At 41.1% G+C, this 19,455-nt stretch overlaps 1 protein-coding gene across 1 annotated transcript in view; it reads right to left on the bottom strand.

Annotated features, from left to right (window-relative positions):
- Positions 1 to 5,999: 5,999 nt before the first annotated feature.
- The window catches only part of LOC108719617 (short transient receptor potential channel 3), a 103,147-nt gene continuing 89,691 nt past the window's right edge, over positions 6,000 to 19,455 (bottom strand). Inside the window, exons 10-12 of the mRNA XM_041589971.1 lie at positions 19,153 to 19,236; positions 10,578 to 10,653; positions 6,000 to 8,000 (exon numbers count right to left, since the gene is read on the bottom strand). Of these exons, the coding sequence (XP_041445905.1) occupies positions 7,858 to 8,000; positions 10,578 to 10,653; positions 19,153 to 19,236 (303 nt within the window). The 3' untranslated portion in view covers positions 6,000 to 7,857. The remainder of the gene's footprint in view (positions 8,001 to 10,577; positions 10,654 to 19,152; positions 19,237 to 19,455) is intronic.

Raw genomic sequence — 19,455 nt, 5'->3', positions numbered from 1 at the left:
GAAATTTTTTCCCCTCCGAAACGATGTTTGGTGGCTGAATAAAAGGGGATATTCCCCGACTGCATTAATCAGCGTGTGTGCGGATCCGTTTTTTATACACATCGGTTGCTAAGGGATCCGGCCCGGTCAACGGAAGGAACGCACCACCAATTGCAGGATTGGTGAACTACAGGTGTGCGGTAGGAGAATTACATTGCAACAAAAGCTGGTGACAGTCTCCCACTGATATTGTCAGATCGGCAATACATGCAGAGATATTAATGGCAGCCGACAGAAATTGTCTAACCTGTCCAATCTTCTGAACGACTGATTGCCATGGCACACAAAATGTCTGGACTCTCCACACGGCCCGAAAATGGTATGAATCGAAGCTTCGTACGATCAAATCTTTGAGTCTTTGGCCAGCTTTATCCAAACCCTGCTCAGTAAGGACTGACCAGCAACACATGTCTGTCACTGCTCACATTGATCAGCCTGAACATGCCCTGTATATGAGAGCACGGTCAGACTGGGGTGTCTGGGGCCTAGCAGGACTGCAACTTCAAGGGCCCTCCCTGCTTTTTGACATTGCAGCTGTAATTAGGGGAGAGCGTTAGCGAGTTCAGCGGGGCCCATTAAGTCAGGTTTTCCCCGGCCCAGTCCGACATTGCATGGCCAACTTAAGTCTAAAATATGGTATTTTTAACCATATTCATTTTTAGGGGTTCAGTTCTCCTTTAACTAGTGAAGTGGTGGTAGTATTCACATGAAAGGGGTTTAATGGGGGAAAAACGTCTTATTTAGCCATATAATTTTTTGCTTTCATTCATGATGTGGGCAGTTGTATTTGTCAGGTCTTCCTTTGAGATTGGGAAATGCCACAATATTCATAGATGCTTGTAATACAGGAAGATCTGACAATGACAACTGCCCACATTGTGAATGACGGCAGCATCAAAGCCAAAAATTTTATTGCTAAATAAGCTGTTTTTTTCCCGTTAAACCCTTTTCACGTGAATACTACCACCACTTCACTTGTTAAAGGAGAACTGAACCCTAAAAATGAATATGGTTAAAAATACCATATTTTATATACTGAACTTATTGCACCAGCCTAAAGTTTCAGCTTGTCAATAGCAGCAATGATCCAGGACTTCAAACTTGTCACATGGGGTCACCATCTTGGAAAGTGTCTGTGACACTCACATGCTCAGTGGGCTCTGATTAGCTGTTGAGAAGCTAAACTTGGGAGTCGTCGCTAATTATCAAGCAGAAAATGAGGTTGGCCTGTAATATAAGGCTAATTATTAAATTCTGATGCTAGTTGCACTGTTTCTGTGCTGTCATGTAGTAATTATCTGTATTAATTACTAATCAGCTTTATACTTTGACATTTATATTCTATGTACACTGTAAAGAGATGGCGCCGATAGTAACAGTGGGATAATAATCTCTGTGTAGGGGCTGTGGGATAGCAGGTACAGTAGGGAGAAAGGGTGCCTATAGTAGCAGTGGGGTAAAAGTCTCTGAGAAGGGACTGTAGCTGTGGGCTAGCGATATAGTAGGGGAGAAGTGTTTGTTTCACTTCTGCAGGCCACGCGGTCCCATCGTCCGCCCCCGGCCTGACCGAGAGGTCCTAGCGCCCTCCGCCCGCACCCCCTTCGAGCGCACACCGGAGCACTAGTGCTCCTCAGCAAGCGGCCGGGCGGCATGCCACTCCCTAATTTTCCGCCCTACGCCTCAAATCTGGGACTGCATATTTGCTGCTGTTAGTAACTTCAGTTTTCGAGTTCAGCATTTAAGCTGTTATTTGGTTAGGTGGGGTACCACTTGCTGTGGCAACCACAAAATAGTAATGATTGGATATATGGATATCGCACCATGGAGCTCCATGTTTTAAACCTTTTAAATCCCCTTTTGTATCCCATGTACTACTGATTCCCTTCATTGTTTTATTCTCCACTACTTCTGCTGGGAGGCGGCACTATGTATCCAACACGCATTCCGTAAAGGAACTGACAAGCTGACCCATTAAAATACACTGACAAAATGAATACAGTTCAAACTGTTTTTCTTGAAGGATTGTGTTAATTTGTCTAAAATTGTTACCGGCAAAAAAGGGATTGGTTGTAGGTTCTTTGCTGACCACTGCTTTGGAATGCTTACAATTTAGGCATTGATGGCAGACAAAACTGTAGCCAATGTTCCAATCCTGCTTCTCGGTAGCAAGATCGACCAGCCTGAAGCTATTAATCTTTCCAAATGTTTTTTTATTGGAAGCTGAACCAGCCTATTGGGTTTATTTAATGTTTACATGATTTTCTAGTAGACTTAAGGCACGAAGATCCAAATTACGGAAAGATCCATTATCTGGAAAACCTCAGGTCCTGAGCATTCTGGATAACAAGTTCCATACCTGTATATATCAGGTTAAAGAAACATGAGGTCTGCCCTTAGGAACATGTTATTTTAAAAAGTAGTTAAAGGATAAGTAATGATTATGTTGAGCCCTTCCAGATGATTAAAATAAGGGATTTGTAATTTCTGGGGGATACTGCAGTCAAATGTTATATCAAAGGTCTGAATGATATTGCCCCCCGCCCCAGTTCTGGTGGGCCCAGGGTAAATCCTCCTTTTGCTCATTCATTAAAACTGCCCTGATGTTCAGTCATGCTAGTCTTCAAGTCTCTACACTTGCACCTTTGAAAATCCTTAGGTATAGTGCAATCTGATTGGTCATATGGGCAGGTGATTTTAGGGTAAACCGCATATTGAAACTCAACACTTGAAAACTCTTAGGGGCATGTTGTGTTGAATTAGATCATAACCTATGAATTGACAACATCCAAATACAGCATAATGAGATGGGGTCTGAGATTTGCAGGGCTATTGTATGTAGGGTCCCCTTGTCTTTTTAAACCAAAATTACCTGTTGCCATTTTGGTGGGTGAGAGGATGTTTACTGAAACATTTTGTTCCAGTTGATCATACCCTGTCAGAACACATAAAGAACAATCAAACATATGTAACCCTTATAAACCCATATGTAAATTACCTATGGGTCATGTTGACCAGTTTTCGTTAATCAGTGTTGGAATATTTGCAACAGCATTCATGCTTAAACTTTGTGTTCTGCACTAAGCGGTCACAAGATGGCGCTGTGAATATTGCTAATGGATGTTTGCTATGATAGATGTTGTTGTATTACTGTCCTCTGTTGTTTCTGTTCCCCCTTCCTTCCACCACTTTTTATTATTCTTGGTTTTCCACTCTCTCTCTGAGTTATTCCTGAGTGACTCACAAGTAAAGCTTCTCACAAGTTGCTGTGCTGAGTGTGATCATCAGAAAGACCACCTCTGCTAACAATAGGTCTGCTTTTGTAAGTATTTGTTACTTCATGTTTCTAAACCTGACTGTTTTGCCAACCTGACTGTCCCTTCTCATTCTGTTAGTTTCTAATGCTAACAGACTACTGCTGCACAAATATGGCAGCTCACTCATTGGACCATGACATTGAGGGGCAGGACTATAACTCTGCTATTGGCTGATCGCTGTGTTAGTAATGGGGAATCCTGCCCGGTTTTCCTTATTTGGAAAACCAGGCAGGAAGTTCTGACCCAGGCAGCCCTTCAATACCAGGCTGTTCTGGTTAAAACCGGACAAGTGGCAACCCTAATCCACACTGATGCTTAAAATGCTGGTGTAGGAGAAGGCTTCCTGAAATCCTGAGGAGATCCTTTGCAAGTGTCACAGAGGCTGATGCATACCTCCCAACATTTTGGAAATAAAAAGAGGGACAAAAAATTTGGTGAATTTTTTTTGACCATGCCCATTTTTGTGGCCCCACCCCCTAATTACCATGTTCATTTTACAAAATTTGTCAGGTTATGAAAGTTTGAACATATTTCTGTGTTTTTTTTCAGTTATTACAGTTTTGCTAATGAAGGCTGTGCTTCCCTATATGGGTAAATGTTCTACAGGTGAAACCCCCATGGCTAAGCCTTTAAGACCAGTCCCGTGAATTCAGTGCTGCCTCCTTTTACCACTGCTGTATTAAGGAGCGCAGGCACCTAGGCACCCACCCTCCTGCCCTCATCCCTAAACTTGTGCGTTTAAATTATGCTTAAGTTAGGGAGTGGTGGCAGATGCAGTAAGAACAGGGGTTGCCTGCACCTACAGATGCTGAGCTCTGTATCTGGATTCAATATCTGGTTCAAGGTGTAGAGCACAGCCAGTCCTTGGGCAGAAGTTTTCTCTGGATGAGCACGTAAAGGTGTTGTTCACCTTTAAATTAACTTTTAGTATGAGAGTAAAGAGTGATATCCTGAGTCAATTTGCAATTGGTTTTCATTTTTTTGTGGTTTTTGAGTTTTTATTCAGCAGCTCTCCAGTTTGCAGTTTCAACAATCTGGTTGCTTGGACTCAAATTACCCCAGAAACCATGGGTTATATTAAAAAATTTGAATTTTTATTTTTCCACAGTTTGAGTTTTCACCCTAAAAAACTTGACCAGAAACAAATCGAGGTTTCAAGAATGGACCCCTAAATGTGTATCCAGTAAAAAAGAGAGCCAATACCTGTTGATGCAGCAAACGGGGTGATCCCAACTTTATTCCATGGTGCTGGAGACACTTCACACATGATCAAACGTTTCGGGACCACATGGCCCTTCCTCAGTGATGTGCCATGTGGTCCCACATGTTTGATCTTGTGTTAAGTGTATTCAGCACCGTGGAATAAAGTTGGGATCACCCCGTTTGCTGCATCAACAGGTATCGGCTCTTTTTTTTTACTGGAAAATAATTCAAAAACTATAAAAAAATAAATAATGAAGATTAATTGAAACGTTGCTTAGAATTAGCCAATCTATAGCATAGTAATTTTTTTTCAAAATGAATCAGTTAATAGTGCTGATCCAGAAGAATTCTACACTGAAATCCATTTCTCAAAAGAGCAAACAGATTTTTTTATATTCAATTTTGAAATCTGACATGGGGCTAGAGATATTGTCAATTTCCCAGCTGCCCCAAGTCATGTGACTTGTGCTCTGATAAACTTCAAGCACTGCTGCTGTACTGCTGTACTGCAAGTTGGAATGATATCACACCCTCCCTTTTCCCCCCCAGCAGCCAAACAAAAGAACAATGGGAAGGTAACCAGATAACATCTCCCTAACACAAGATAACAGCTGCCTGGTATATCTAAGAACAACACTCAATAGTAAAAACCCATGTCCCTCTGAGACACATTCAATTACATTGAGAAGGAAAAACAGCAGCCTGCCAGAAAGCATTTCTCTCCTAAAGTGCAGGGACAAGTCACATGACCAGGGGCAGCTGGGAAATTGACAAAATGTCTAACCCCGTGTCAGATTTCAAAATTGAAAAAAAAAAAAATCTGTTTGCTTTTTTGAGAAATGGATTTCAGTGCAAAATTCTGCTGGAGTAGCACTATTAACTGATGAGTTTTGAAAAAAACATGTTTTCCGATGACAGGATCCCTTTAAAGTTGAACCACCCCTTCAAAATAGTGGTCTTGTACTCAGAAACATAAATGAACCCTAGAATGCCAACACAGTGTAATATTTAATGCCATAACACAGTGCCCACACTGCACAATGTTTGGTGGGTGCATGCCCCTTTCTCAAGTCACTCTAGAATCCAGTATTAAAATACAGATTTTTATTTTCTCTTGACTATTAGGGCTTTCTAATGGGATTGAGGGATGTGGAATACAGGGCATTTTGACATTGTTCTCAGCAGACACCATCTGCCTGTCATGTGAAATGTGTCAGATGAGTAAAATGTAATGGTGAAAGATTGATCACTGATAAAAAACAGTGAGCAGTTCTGATCTCAGTAGTAGCCAGTATATGTCATGTGCTATTAGCCTATGGCCAACAAGTTTACACTGAAATGTTAAATACTCATTTAATTCCTACATTTTTCTGTAGGATAATATGACCCTTTTCACTTGCCAGGAATGCCAGGAGTAATACATAAATGAACAAAGCACTTTAATTTTAGTACTCAATCATTTTTATTGCCATATTTAACTGTACATTACTAAGGAGAATACAATTATATACATAAAACCCAAATGCTGCCCCTCTGTGACTTAATGGGGTATTGTGATCAGATTATACTGTTCTGTTTAATAGCTAAAAATACTAAACCAAACCTCTAGTCACCTTTATAATTAACACCACCTTCCATTAGCCACTATTGTACTGTGCAGCAATGCTTCTCAAAGTGGCTTTCCAGCTGCAGCTGAACTACAACTCTCATCATCCCAACCACAGCGCTTGACGATTATTGGGTTGCTGGTAGTTATAGCTCTTTTGCTGTACATTATATTTGCATCTTGTCATTTACAGCTAACTCTGTATATTGTTTGTGATAAATTATTAAATATAAAGTTATTACTAAAATTATAATATCCAAAGGTCCTTTATCAAATATTATTTTACAACATGCTCCATTAAATAATTACCATTCATGAAAATGTTTTCCTAATATTAACAACTGTTATAACGATGATGGTTTCTTTAATGCGCATATATGCTGGCATTTAGTCTTCCATAGCTTTTACAATATTGCAGTTCACCTCTGAACTTGTTATAGTTCAAAGAGTGCAATTCTTATGTGTTCCTATCATCCATGTGAATCATCTCCCAGGGTCAGATTTGGTTACCTCACTGCCTTATTATGTCATTAGGCTAGTAAGCTTTTTTAATTCCAGCTTTAGAAGGTTTTTATTAATGAATAGGTAGCCTGTTCTGCTACTTCAACAATGTACCACTGCATAATTCATTATTTTGTAGGTTCCACATTATGCCCTTGCTTTGAAGTTACTGGAAGATTAAATTGATATGTAACAATTACAACAAAAGCTAATTATTTATTCCCATTAATGGCATATTAAGATAACGGTTATGCTATGAATATGGGGCCTTTGCAGATTATTATGGATGGACAGCAGAGAAAGAAATAACACCGTATGATAGTAATAATGTTTTAATGTAATGGTTTCATTTTTCTAGTGCTGTTTTATTCCTAAATCATCCACAATCAAGCCTGTCATCTTCTGACCTTGTGCAATGTAACTCTATTGTGGAAAAATCCACCCTGGAAATTATATAGATTTACAGCAGAACATTTTGCACAAGAGTAAAGCTCTGTCTCGCTCACAGGGTTGGTTGGTCACTGCCTTAAGCATTAATTGTACATCTCCCCTACGTGTGTATGTTGGAATTGCTCATACCTTCAGTATTCTAAAATGACTGGTTCACCAAATGAGCTCCCAGAGAAACAGGTAAGGCGATGTAACGCCTCACTTTTTGGAAACAGTGTGAAGAATGAAAGAAACATTGCACACAGAAAATTTGGTGTTATGGCTGCTTGTTAAGAAACCATTCCATAAGATCAAAAATTTCAAAAGCCCAGGTTTTCTTCTTGGACAAAATATTTGACTGCTGAATATATTATTGAATGTCAGACATTAATATATCATAACTGCTAATTTGGCCAATATGAAAGATAATTTTGTAAACATAGCTTTAACAGTAATGGAATCAAAACAGTCGTACTCTGGGCACAATTATATTTCCCATGTTGTCTAACAGTGCAAAAAATATTCAAATATACACACCGTGTATCTACATTATAATCATGTCCATTGACAGAAAATAAAAATGACAACAAAATGATGCTTTATGAAAGTAATATCACAAAGAGGTTAGATTTGTAAAATGGCAATTTTAAAAGACAAGGTTTTGTGTGCTAATTTTACTACACTTTTTTCAAGTATAGGATGCCTTTTACTTAAGAGATTATTGCCGCTGTTTGTGCTGTTTTTCCAAGTAGCTTTCTCCATCATTCACTCACATCTCCGCATTCCCAGGTTTAGCTTTTCACTTAGTTTGAGAATCAAAGAGGACAGCTCTTCCGTTGCTTGCGATTTGTCTTCTAAGAGCTCATAGCGAAGGCTGGAAATATCTTGCTTTATCTCCTTCAATTCACCTGGATTAAAGACAAAAGAGTTACTAGAATGCCGAGAAATGTTTCAGGAAACAATAGTATATAAACTATTCTGATCTGAAGCGGGGGAACCTTATCAGTCATACTGCCCTGTTGATGTTTTTCCTAGGAAAATACTATACTCCTATGGGGATGGGGTAAAACAAAGTAAAAAAAACATGAACGAGGTTTTATAACTTACTCATTATCTCACTTTTTTTCTTTAATCTTTTTTTTTGTCCATCACTTTTTTTTCAAAAAATGCTCACCAGATTTTGGGGTTTTTTTGTAGAAAAAAACACAATTGACATTGCAGAAAAAAGCAAGCTCTTTTGTGATAAACATTTTAATCTTATTTTTGTGATCCCCTTAGTTAAAAAAGAAATCATCCCCTTAGTAGGGACTGCAAAATAATGACATATTTATTCACCATATTTAGAGCAAACATTATTGTCAAACAACTATTTTTAATTAGTGATGGGTGAATCTGTGGCGTTTCATTTTGCCAAAAAATTTACTGCAAAATTTGTGAACCGGCAATGAATTTGAATTGAAGTCAATGGCTGTCAAAATAATTTTGACGCAATCGACAGTTTTTATACACTGTTTTTAACGGGCAATTGTCCGGATTCATAGATGGCCAGTCTGGGCCTGCTAATAATCAAGGGTATCAGAGTGAGCAATATGGGAAAAATTACAGTTGTGTGATAGAGCCATTTAAACCAGATAAATTAGCCCCACTCATGTACACAGTCTTTCTGTAATTCACTAAATTGCACATTCATTGAGACCAACAACCTCATTTACTAACCCAAATAAAGTTTGTACAATCCACAATATTTTCTACCCATAATGAAATACACATTTAGGTGTATTGTACAATGGGAGACCTGCCCTTACATTGAACCTCATTCACAGTACAAGTTGTAACAGCCTCACTAATTGTAATGGCTCAATTCTGTACACATTTTAGTGCAAAGTGATGTCCATTTAAATAGTAAAATTAACCCTTGAAGAGTCATTTTTATGACAAGATATAGCAACCAAATTTCACACTTTTAGCCATGTCTGTGGTAATTACATTATTTTTGAAACTGTATCATCAAAACATAGATATGCCAAGCTGGAAAGCTTGCAATGTGTTTGCATGTCTTTAGCAGATTTTATTTGGAGACAATTTAACAAATATTTCAGTGTTGATTGTCTTGGGAACAGCCGTGACAAAATTTCATCAACTTTTTTTACTCGGTAGAAGAATTCAGCTACTGGCCACACATTTCAATACTTAGCTACATTGATGGTCAGTAACTCTATGACTAACCCCAATAGCCTTGGCAAGGGGGCATGAGTCAGGGCTGTTCTTTCTTGCTAGCCCTATTTGCCTGGAAATGAAGCCAGTAAGAGTGACAACCCAATGTTAATGTTCCCTAAACACTGCAAGCAGAAAAGGAACATGTTTTGACAACAATGAATGGAGTTAGTTAGATGAAGCTCTTTAGATTCCATGTGATTTGATACATTCTGCACTGGTTAATAAAGTTAATACATTTCACAAATGTCTGTAAAAGCAAATTTTTTCTTGCACATTTTCACCTCTTATTGTACTGGTTAAATTGCATGCTAACCTTACTGAAAGTTTTTGCCTTCAATTAGCAAAGACATGCCACTGGGTGGGGAGGGGGTAATTATTTATTCACATACTTGATCAGCATTATATCTATTTAGAACGAAAATAATGTTTTCATTATGGTATGTAATAAAAAGAACAAGGGTCATAAAAATGTATTTTCCAATAATTTCAGTGCTTTGAAATAAAAATCTCCTTTAAGCTGAAAAAGTAAGCCATTAATATTTTTTAAGGAAATGCTGAACATACTTATCTACAGTAGTAATATTATATTGAATAGACGAGGTTTTATTCATAGACACATAAACACGACACACACACACATATGTTGATATAGATCGTAAGATAGGTGGATGGTTCGTAATAGGCATTGTGCTGTTAGGGTTAGTTCACACGAGGAGATCCTCGAACTGCCTCAGCGTTTTTCCCATAGGCTACAATGAAAAGTCACCTGCGCTAATGCACACGCGGCGATGCGTTTTCTATAGTCGCCCGAAGTTTTTAAAGGAAAACTAAAACCCCCCCAATAAGAAAAACCCTGCCTACTACCCTAGATAGTCCTCCTCCCTGCTACCCCTCGCATAGTTCATTACCCCTGAAAGTATCCAAAATACATTCAAACATACTCATGTATAGGTGCAGAGTAAGTGCAGCGGAGCTTATGGGCGCCACCTTCCGGATCTTCAGTCTTCTTCAGGTCCTCTTCTTCCCTTCGGAAATTCACTACATTTTTGGCGCATGTGCAGTTGCTACAAAATGGAAGACTACTCCAACTGCACATGCACCAATCCCTTACAGATGAAGATCGAAGATGGTGTCCATGAGCTCCTCTGCGCTTACTCTGCACCGATACGTGAGCAATGTATTCGAGACACTTTCAGGGGTAATAAACTATGCGGGATTGGGGGGAAGCTAGGTTAAATTCTCCTTTAAGTTATCATAGTCATTCTTACCTTCATTTACTTCATCATTTTCTCTGTCCATTTGTGCTCTCAAGACATATCTCTTTATAAGTCTTTTCATTATTTGCTGTTGGATAAAGTAACAAAGTGTTAAGAAAAAGCCACTTTCAACATTTTCATTGCACTCTTGTGACTCTGTCTGCCTATTTCACCTGTTTATAATTTTGCAGCTGAAATATAGCTTGGACAAAAAAATTCTGTTATTCATAGTTGAGGAAATCCTGTGTTGTTCTGTGTTAACTGCGCAATAAAAACTGTTCAAACAAAAATGTAATGTTCCTTCCTAATGATACATGCATCTCTGATAAAAATGATTTTTCACAAGATTTAAAAGCGTATCCTCAAAAAAATAGTTTTGGTTTAAGTGATACTGATACTAAAAAACTACTTTTTAAAATATGAATGTACATTACAAGTTACTTATAGGTCATGTTGATCATTTTTTCCTGAGAGGTATGGTGATCTAAGTAATTGTTAGTTGATGTTTCTAAACCTGACTGTTTTGCCAACCAGACTGCCAGTTACAGTTTCCAATGCTAACGGACTCCTGCTGCACAAATATGGCAGCCCCCCTCATACAGGAACATGGGGCATAATGTAAAACATTGTGCAAATACTTTATGTCTAAGTTATAAGTAGCTTTTTTTTTTTTAACAAAGCTTTATTGAAATAAAGTACAGAAACACGGTCAATAAGCAGGTTCACAGGAGTACAATCAACAAGCATTTGAGACCATTACAGTATACATTGACTTAAGATCATTTTCTCATTTGTGTTTTATTAATGATTTTATTGTATTCCGCGGTTATACCTTCAATAAACCAATGTATGGTGTCGTATCTCTGTACCAATAAAACTACCAGAACAACCTAACTCAACTCGTGCTTTACTGCGTTATGTGCTTGTCAAGATCTACCTATAGTGCCTAAGGTTCCAAGAGAAACAGGTGTACCACCTAATTAACACTATTGGGGAATGCTAGGGTGGGTGTTTAGGCCCTCAAGCAGGAGTCTCATGAATGTCCATCCATGGGGACCAAATTTTTGTAAATTTCGCTGGGCAGCCCCTTCTAGTATAAAGAAGTTTGTATAACGGTACTGCAGAGATGATCAGGGATTCCCAGAACCGAATAGTTGGGGCTAAGTCAGCTTTCCATTTTAAGGTAATAGATTTGCGGGCATAAGCGAACATTATGGAGATCAATGCTTTCTCAGCCATTGTTGGGGCTAAGTCAGATACGTGGTTCAGTAACATCCCAAGAGGCTCTACTACAAGAGGAATATCCATCATGTCGGAGATATACTGAGCTACATCTCTCCAAAACCTCTGTATCTTAGTACAGGACCACACCATGTGAATAAAGTCTGCCGGGGATAGGTGGCAACGGGGACATTCATCAACCTGGGATGGTGACATTTTAGCTAATATATTTGGAGTAAGATATGCTCTGTGTAAGAATTTATATTGTACCATTTTATCTCTGGACGCTACTAAATGGTCAAAGATGGAATCCAGAATCTCCTTCCATGTCTCAGTGTCCAATTCAGGAATATCATTATGCCATTTCCCCAGCAACTTGCCCAATGGGGATTTCCCTGCCGTTATTAGAGTGGCATAAAAACCAGACAAACTTTTCACGTGTGTATTAGTAAGGGCTCTTGCTTCTAATTGAGTGGGCTCAGTTGTTACCCGCATCCCCCTAAATTGTGATTGCGTGGCATGCCTAAGCTGAAGGAATCGGAAAAACATTTTATTGGGCAGGTCATATTTAGCTTTAAGCTCTGCAAAATCCATCAGTTTACCCTCAACCATAATATCTCCCATGTACTTGATGCCACAGGAGGCCCAAGCTTGGGGGTCTGGAATGGTTTGCATGTGCGGTAATTTAGGATTGCCCCATATGGGTGTGAGTTTCGAGCAGTAATCTACCGGTTTTGGAAGGAGACCATGAGCTGTATTCCAAGCCCATACTATTTCTCTCATAGGTGGCGTCGCTTTCGCTGTATATTGGCATCCTCTATAAAGGAGATTTTTAAGTTCCTCGTATGACCCAACAGCCTGGGCCTCTAGGCGAGTAGCAGGATTGTCTAGAGATGGGGTCATCCACCACTTTGCTATGACCAGCCTTGCAGCCAGGTAGTATAGAAAAAGGTTCGGAGCTGCCAGTCCCCCGCCTGTGTTGGGAGCTGAAGTTTGACCATGGCAATTTTTGGCGTAGACGGGTGCCAATACAATTGTGTAATGGAACTCCTAAGAGTTGTAAAAAAACTGTTTGGGATCCTCACTGGAGATTGTCTAAAGACATATGTAAACTTGGGCAGCATGACCATCTTGAACAAATTTATGCGCCCAATCAGGGAGAGTGGCAAGCGTGTCCATGCTTTGATTTTTTGATCCAACCCCTGAACGAGGGGCAATAAATTTAGCTCCACAAATTTACTCGGGTCCAAATGGATGGTAATGCCCAGGTATTTGAAGCGGTCTGTCCAGTTCAAGCCATGAGGTAGTACAGGCGGGGGGGTTGGCAGGGGGTCTATTGGGAATAATGCAGATTTGCCCCAGTTTACCTTTAGACCAGAGTAGGTAGTGTGCACATTAATGATATCAAGTGCCGCCCCCAGGTCGCTTTCTGCATTAGCTAGATACAGGAGCGTGTCGTCTGCAAACAGGGATATCTTTTCAGTGACCCCACCCAATTTGAGGCCAGCTATTCTGGGTGATTGTCTTATCATGTAAGCTAAAGGTTCCATGGCCACTGCAAAGAGCAAGGGAGACAGCGGGCACCCCTGCCTTGTTCCCCTGTGTAGTCGGAATGGGCAGGAGGAGTTGTGATTCGTGCGGATAGTGGCCTCAGGAGCCGTGTACAGCATTTGTACCCATTTCAGGAACCCGGCAGGAAAACCCATACATTTCATCACCGCCCAAAGATAGGACCACTCTACTGAGTCAAATGCCTTCTCGTTATCTAGGGCAGCAACGACTCTAGTGGTGGAGTTGTCATGGGTCACTGAGAGATTTGTGTATAGCCTCCTAATATTTATGTCAGTGGTCCTTGCGGGAATAAATCCTGACTGGTCTATATCAATGAGTTGCATAATAACCGTATTGAGTCGTCTGGCAAGAACTTTTGCTAGTATTTTGGCATCGCAGTTCATCAAAGAAATCGGTCTATAGGAGGCGCATTGTTTAGGATCTTTATTTGGCTTAGGGAGGACTATAATTAGGGCTTTGTTCATCGAGTCTGGCAGGGGGGTGCCCTCTCTGACGTCATTAAATAGTTGTAACAGACTGGGGGTCAACTCTTTTTGAAAAGTTTTATACCATTCCATAGGGAGACCGTCTACACCAGGCGTTTTCCCTCTCGGAAAGGAATTAATAGCTTCTGCAATTTCTTGGGCAGATATGGGTGAGTCCAGGAACAGCCGACTTTGTATATCTAGTGTTGACATATCTATCTTGCCCAGGTACCCCAGTATATCCTCGTAGTTAAATTCTAGTTTGGAGCTATAAAGGTTTGTATAATATTCCTTGAATGTGTCATTTATTTCCCTGGGGTCAGTGGTAGGGAGCCCTGGTCTCTGTTCTATTAGAGGTATCGCTGTTTGCTGGGCAGGGTCCCTACTAAGGTAAGCCAGTAGCTTACCACATTTATCTCCCGACTCAAGGACATTTGTTTTTTGGTAGATAATACTTTTCTTAACTGCCTCCGTTTGGGCTAGAAGGAGAGCTACTTGTGCATTTTGCCAGGCAGCCATGGTGGCCGGATTGGGGTTGGCTATATAATGAGCTTCCGTGGACTCCACTTCCTTTTGTTTCCCCTCCATATATATCACGGCTTGGTTCTTAGCCTGTCGTATTAGCATAGAGTACTCCCCCCTGATATACGCCTTGAGAGCATCCCAGACAATGTAGTTAGTAGCTGTTCCTGCATTTATTGCTAAGAATTCAGTAATTGAGGAGGCTATGGGCGATAAAAGATCTGGATGATTTATCCAGTGTTGACTCAGGCGCCATGTATTGTCTTGGGGTTCAGGACTGACTTGAATAGTAAGGCTAAGGGGAGAGTGATCTGAAATCCCCCTGGTTAGAATTTTAATTCCTGTAGCTGCCCGTGCAATTTCCGGTGACCCCAATGCTAGGTCTATGCAAGAGAGGGTACCATGGGCAGAGCTAAAGCAAGTAAACTGTTTAACCCCTTCATTGCGGACCCTCCACAGGTCGGTTAAATGAAACGTATCCACCCACTTCAATAATGCTGAGTCAGATCTAGTTGGAATTGGCAATCTGTCCAGGGCCTTGTTGAGCACATTATTAAAATCACCCATAAGTAGTAGGGGCGCCATAGGCAGTGTAGAGATTTTGCTCATTATTGTATATAGTATGGAGTCTGAAAATGGAGGCGGGACGTATACATTGGCAATCGTCCACTGCCTGCCCATAATAGAGAGGTGTAGTATCAGAAACCTCCCCCCAGGGTCAGATATCACAGTGTGCAGGGTGTACTGACACGTTTTCGCTATGAGGATGGACACCCCTTTAGAGTAGCTGGAGTAAGGTGCATGGTATGCCGCCGCTATCCATGGCTTTTTAAGTGTCATGAGCTTGCCCCCATCTAAGTGAGTTTCCTGAAGCAGTATAATTTGTGGGTTCTGCTTTCTCAGGAATTTGTACACCAGACCCCTTTTGATTGGGTCACCCATTCCCCTAACATTCCAAGACAGCAATTTAATGCTACACATTACAATCAGATAGCACATAAACTGCAGTATAACTTCCCAATACCCGTCCAACCACCAAGACCATAATGTATTCAATAGTGGCACCAGAACTGGTAGCCCAGACAGCAAATAAAATTTCACGTGGTGCAGTGTAAACCAGAGCAGTAAAGCATTGTGTAACTTCCCCTACCCCCACCCTATCCACCACCAACCCCAACCTGTAGCGGATCTGACTCCCAAGAACTGTTCGAATCAGTAAAAGTAACAAGACCAGAGTCTCAAAAGGTAAAGATATGCTCGCCAGTGTCAGTTATGAATGGTGGGCCCCGTGCCAGCCCCCTCACAGGATATATATGTGTGCATCCTAAGGCAGAAATATGCAAGTACGTCACCATAAAATATAGCTGTGCTGGGATTAGTCCCATACTTATCTGCCTGGAGATCTCGCAGGTCTATTATCCAGCCATGCGTCCACTTCCCTGGCCGTTGTAAAGAAGTGGGTTTGGCCATTAGCAACCACCCGCAATTTAGCCGGGTAAAGCATGGCATACGGCATCTGTAGTTGTATCAGCCTTTTCTTAACTTCTGCAAACTTCATGCGTTGTTTACGGATCTCAATTGAGTAGTCTGGGTAGACAGATATTCTGGAGTTTTCGTACATGATGTCCCCTTTGGTCCGTGCTTCTTGTAGTATTTTGTCTCTGTCCCTGTAGTTGAGGAGCCGTGCAATCATGGTTCTTGTCGGGGCTCCCGGTGGAGGAGGTCTGCCAGGCACCCTATGGGCGCGTTCAATCACAAATGTAGGTGAAGAGATCGAGGGGAAGGTTCTCTGGAGCCACTGTTCTAGAAAGACCTCAGGACGACCCCCCTCAGCTCTCTCAGGCAGACCGAGCAGCCGAATATTATTGCGTCTCAGTCTGTTTTCAAGGTCATCTGCTTTTGCCTCCGTAGTGGCCAGCCTTGATTCCATGGACTGTATCCGTTCCTGGAGAGGGTTAACTGTATCCTCAAGTTCACCCACACGTCTCTCGACCTCTTGGGTGCGCTCTCTAATGTTCTGTATGTCATGCCGAAGTATAGTAAAGTCAGAGCGGAGTTCATCCATTTTGCCAATAGTGGTGGCATGGTTGCTGTGTAGCAGGGACACTATCTCAGCCAGGGTGTTACTCTCCAGCAGGGTAGAGGCAGAGCTGTGTGCTATGTCTCCAGGCCCTAGCAAGTCGGCCTGCTGCGTGTTCGCCCCCTCCCCCAACTCCAGTGAAACATGGGGTTCCTGCATGACTGCGTCAGCCACCTCCAGGACAGGGGGATTAACAGTGGCCCTGCTGCCCCTATCACCAGGCTCACGGACAAAGCGCTCCAATTTATGCGCAGCCTGAGCGCCTATGGCACGAGTGCGCTGCTCACCTTGCTGCTGCTGCTGTGCGGCGTCTACAGAGCGCCTGCGGTCGCCATCTTGGATTTTTGCCTCAGCCTGTGCGCGCCTCGTTTTTTGCGTGTGATTGCGGTTTCTGCCCATTCCAACTGTACCGATCGGTGTGGGGTAGACAGCGGAGCAGCAGGGGAGGTTGCAGGTATGTTACCCAGCCCTCAGGATGCACTTTTAATGGGCTGACAGTGGGGTCCGGTACGGAGCTCCGTGCAGCACGTCTTTCCTGCTCTACATGCGGCCCCGCCCTCCTTATAAGTAGCTTTTAATGGCAATATTATGATAGATGTAAAAAAAGAGTTTAATTTCTGGTGTCAGTATCTCTTTAAGGGGACTCTCTCCTCATTCATTCTTATGCAAAGCAAGAGGAAGGAATTCTGGGAAGGAAATCCAGTATTGCTCCTAAAAGAAATATTTCCTCAAAATTCTTCATTCCCCACATTACCCAATATGCAATCTTACTCTTAAGGGTTTGCAAAGTGCCAAAAAGCCTTGCACTGACCCTGCTGCTCCTGAGCATTGGTACTAGTATTTAGCTGGATTTATAAATGAGACAATAGTAAGTGGTTTTAGGCTCATTGTGTTTTATAAATAGGAGATAATATTTTTTTTGTTCTTGCATAAATTTAGCAACAGTGAGATGCCATAAAAGGTTATGTAAATATTTGATATTTTGGTAATAAATTGAACAGGTAGGATAAAGCTTTTGTTTCATAGTGGACAGGTCAGGAGGGAATGCAAAACATTGTGAAAATGAAGTTTGTAGTTTAAGTTGGGCATCTTTGAACATGACTTTAGAATTTTAATTCAATTAGAGAATTTGTTGTGGTTCAGTGTAGTGATTTGCAGATATTTATAGGGATTTGAGGTGGTATAAGCAATTGAGTAGGAGGAGGACCCACTTATCTAATACCAAATGGTTGGTAGAAAGAAGAAAAAAATATTGCTACTAAAAAATATATAATATCAATATTTTCTTGTGGAACAGCGCCTAAAGCAGACTGAGAAAGCAAAAACAAAATATGGTGTAGTATTTCTGGTTATTCTTGTAACACCCTTGTGCTGAAAAAGGAAAAAAGGGTAAGTATTTGGTGGTGTAGATTCCCCTTTAAAAGAGGCTTCTTCCTCCTATCCCAAAAGTATGCGCAGTTATAGTTATTATTTTCAGGATCCTTCACCGAATTGATGGTTGAATGAGTGGTTAGCAGGCCCGGATTTGTGGCGAGGCCACATAGGCCTGGGCCTAGGGTGGGGAAATCTTAGGGGCGGCATGCGCCCAGCCGCATCCTTAGGCGCACTGGGGACGTGGAGCTCCCTAATGCTTCTGTTCCTTAGAGCGCCGCAGCGGCGCTAGGACCCGGGGGCGGAAGTAACCTTGCGGCCACAGGGTGCAGCCTACTCATATCCGGCCCTGGTGGTTAGTACTTTAGTGAATTAGTCTATCTGTTAGCCACATTTAAAACAGAAAAAAATTGGTTAGCAACGCAAGAATGAAAAAAGTTCCTAGGGGTGCCCAATTAGGGCTGTAATTGGTGATTTGGCAGCCCCTATGTGGACTAACAAACTAAAGAGGGAACTGTACACATGGTCTTTATGCCTTCAAAATTTGCAAGTTAGAAATCCAAAAATGAGAACCTGCTTTGAGGCCTGGGAGCAATATCAAAGGGCTTGGTGAGCAAAATTTTACTCGCAAGCCACTGGTGGGGGATTACTGGTCTAAGGGAAGCCCAGGGGCAGAAATAAAGAGAGTTCTACAAGTGGGGTGCTTTCATTTCGAGAGATCATAAGTGGCTAGACAGCAATGAACTTATCCAAGAAAAATGTATACCCTGTACACAATAGAGTTTACCTGGAAAAGGGTGGCAGGTAAATATTTATTTGATGTGCTAAAAACATCAGAGATCAGTGAGAAATACTATATAGAAATGCCCTTTAGATACATTGTTTAAATGAGAAGCAACGTGCCGGACCTCAGCCTCCCTCAAAATATTCCCCGTCTTCTAAATCAATGAATTATGTCATGTCAACACCCCAATATAAAGGCATTCTTTGCAGTCTTCGTCTCTCTTTTCATACAATTGTCATCTTGGGTCTGGAGTGCATGAGGCACAGGGGGCCATAAAAAGCACAAAACTGGAAGTGACTCCAGATAAGTGCAATAATTAAAAGCCTCTGACTTTTACTAAAACTGTAAATTCTTTTTTCCAGTTATTTGTTGGCTTAAAGACATGGTTAAAAAAATTAGTATTTTGTTCCCGGGTTAATTTGCACAAAGTATAGTTATGAGACCCGTTAACTGGAAACCTGCTATCCAGAAAGCTACGGATAGCACAGTATTGCAAGTGTTTATGGAACTAATGTCATGCACAAGTTTTGCATCAATTAATATTTTATTTATAGTACACATTTTTCTGCTCACCTGATAGCGTGTTGGCTGATTTATTATACTGTTAAAACTGCGGGACTCAAAAACCCTTGTAGTAGACTGGGAGAAGAGATTTAACTGTGAATCAAGCATATGTTTAATTAAAATCACACAATACTTTTGTACCTTCTCCTGAAAATAAAGCTGCATATCGTTAAGCACAAACATTAGCAAAAATACTGCTTGTTTTGCATATGTGAGCATTTACCATTATTGCCAACATTTTACCTGCTATTCTGGACGAAAACATTCGCAAACTCTATACCTCCCAATAGAAAGAGGGACAAAAAGAATTAC

Source organism: Xenopus laevis, chromosome 1L (genome assembly GCF_017654675.1).
Source record: "Xenopus laevis strain J_2021 chromosome 1L, Xenopus_laevis_v10.1, whole genome shotgun sequence".
Taxonomy (NCBI): domain Eukaryota; kingdom Metazoa; phylum Chordata; class Amphibia; order Anura; family Pipidae; genus Xenopus; species Xenopus laevis.
The sequence above is the reverse complement of the archived record's forward strand: the minus strand, read 5'-3'. Positions and strand labels throughout refer to the sequence as shown.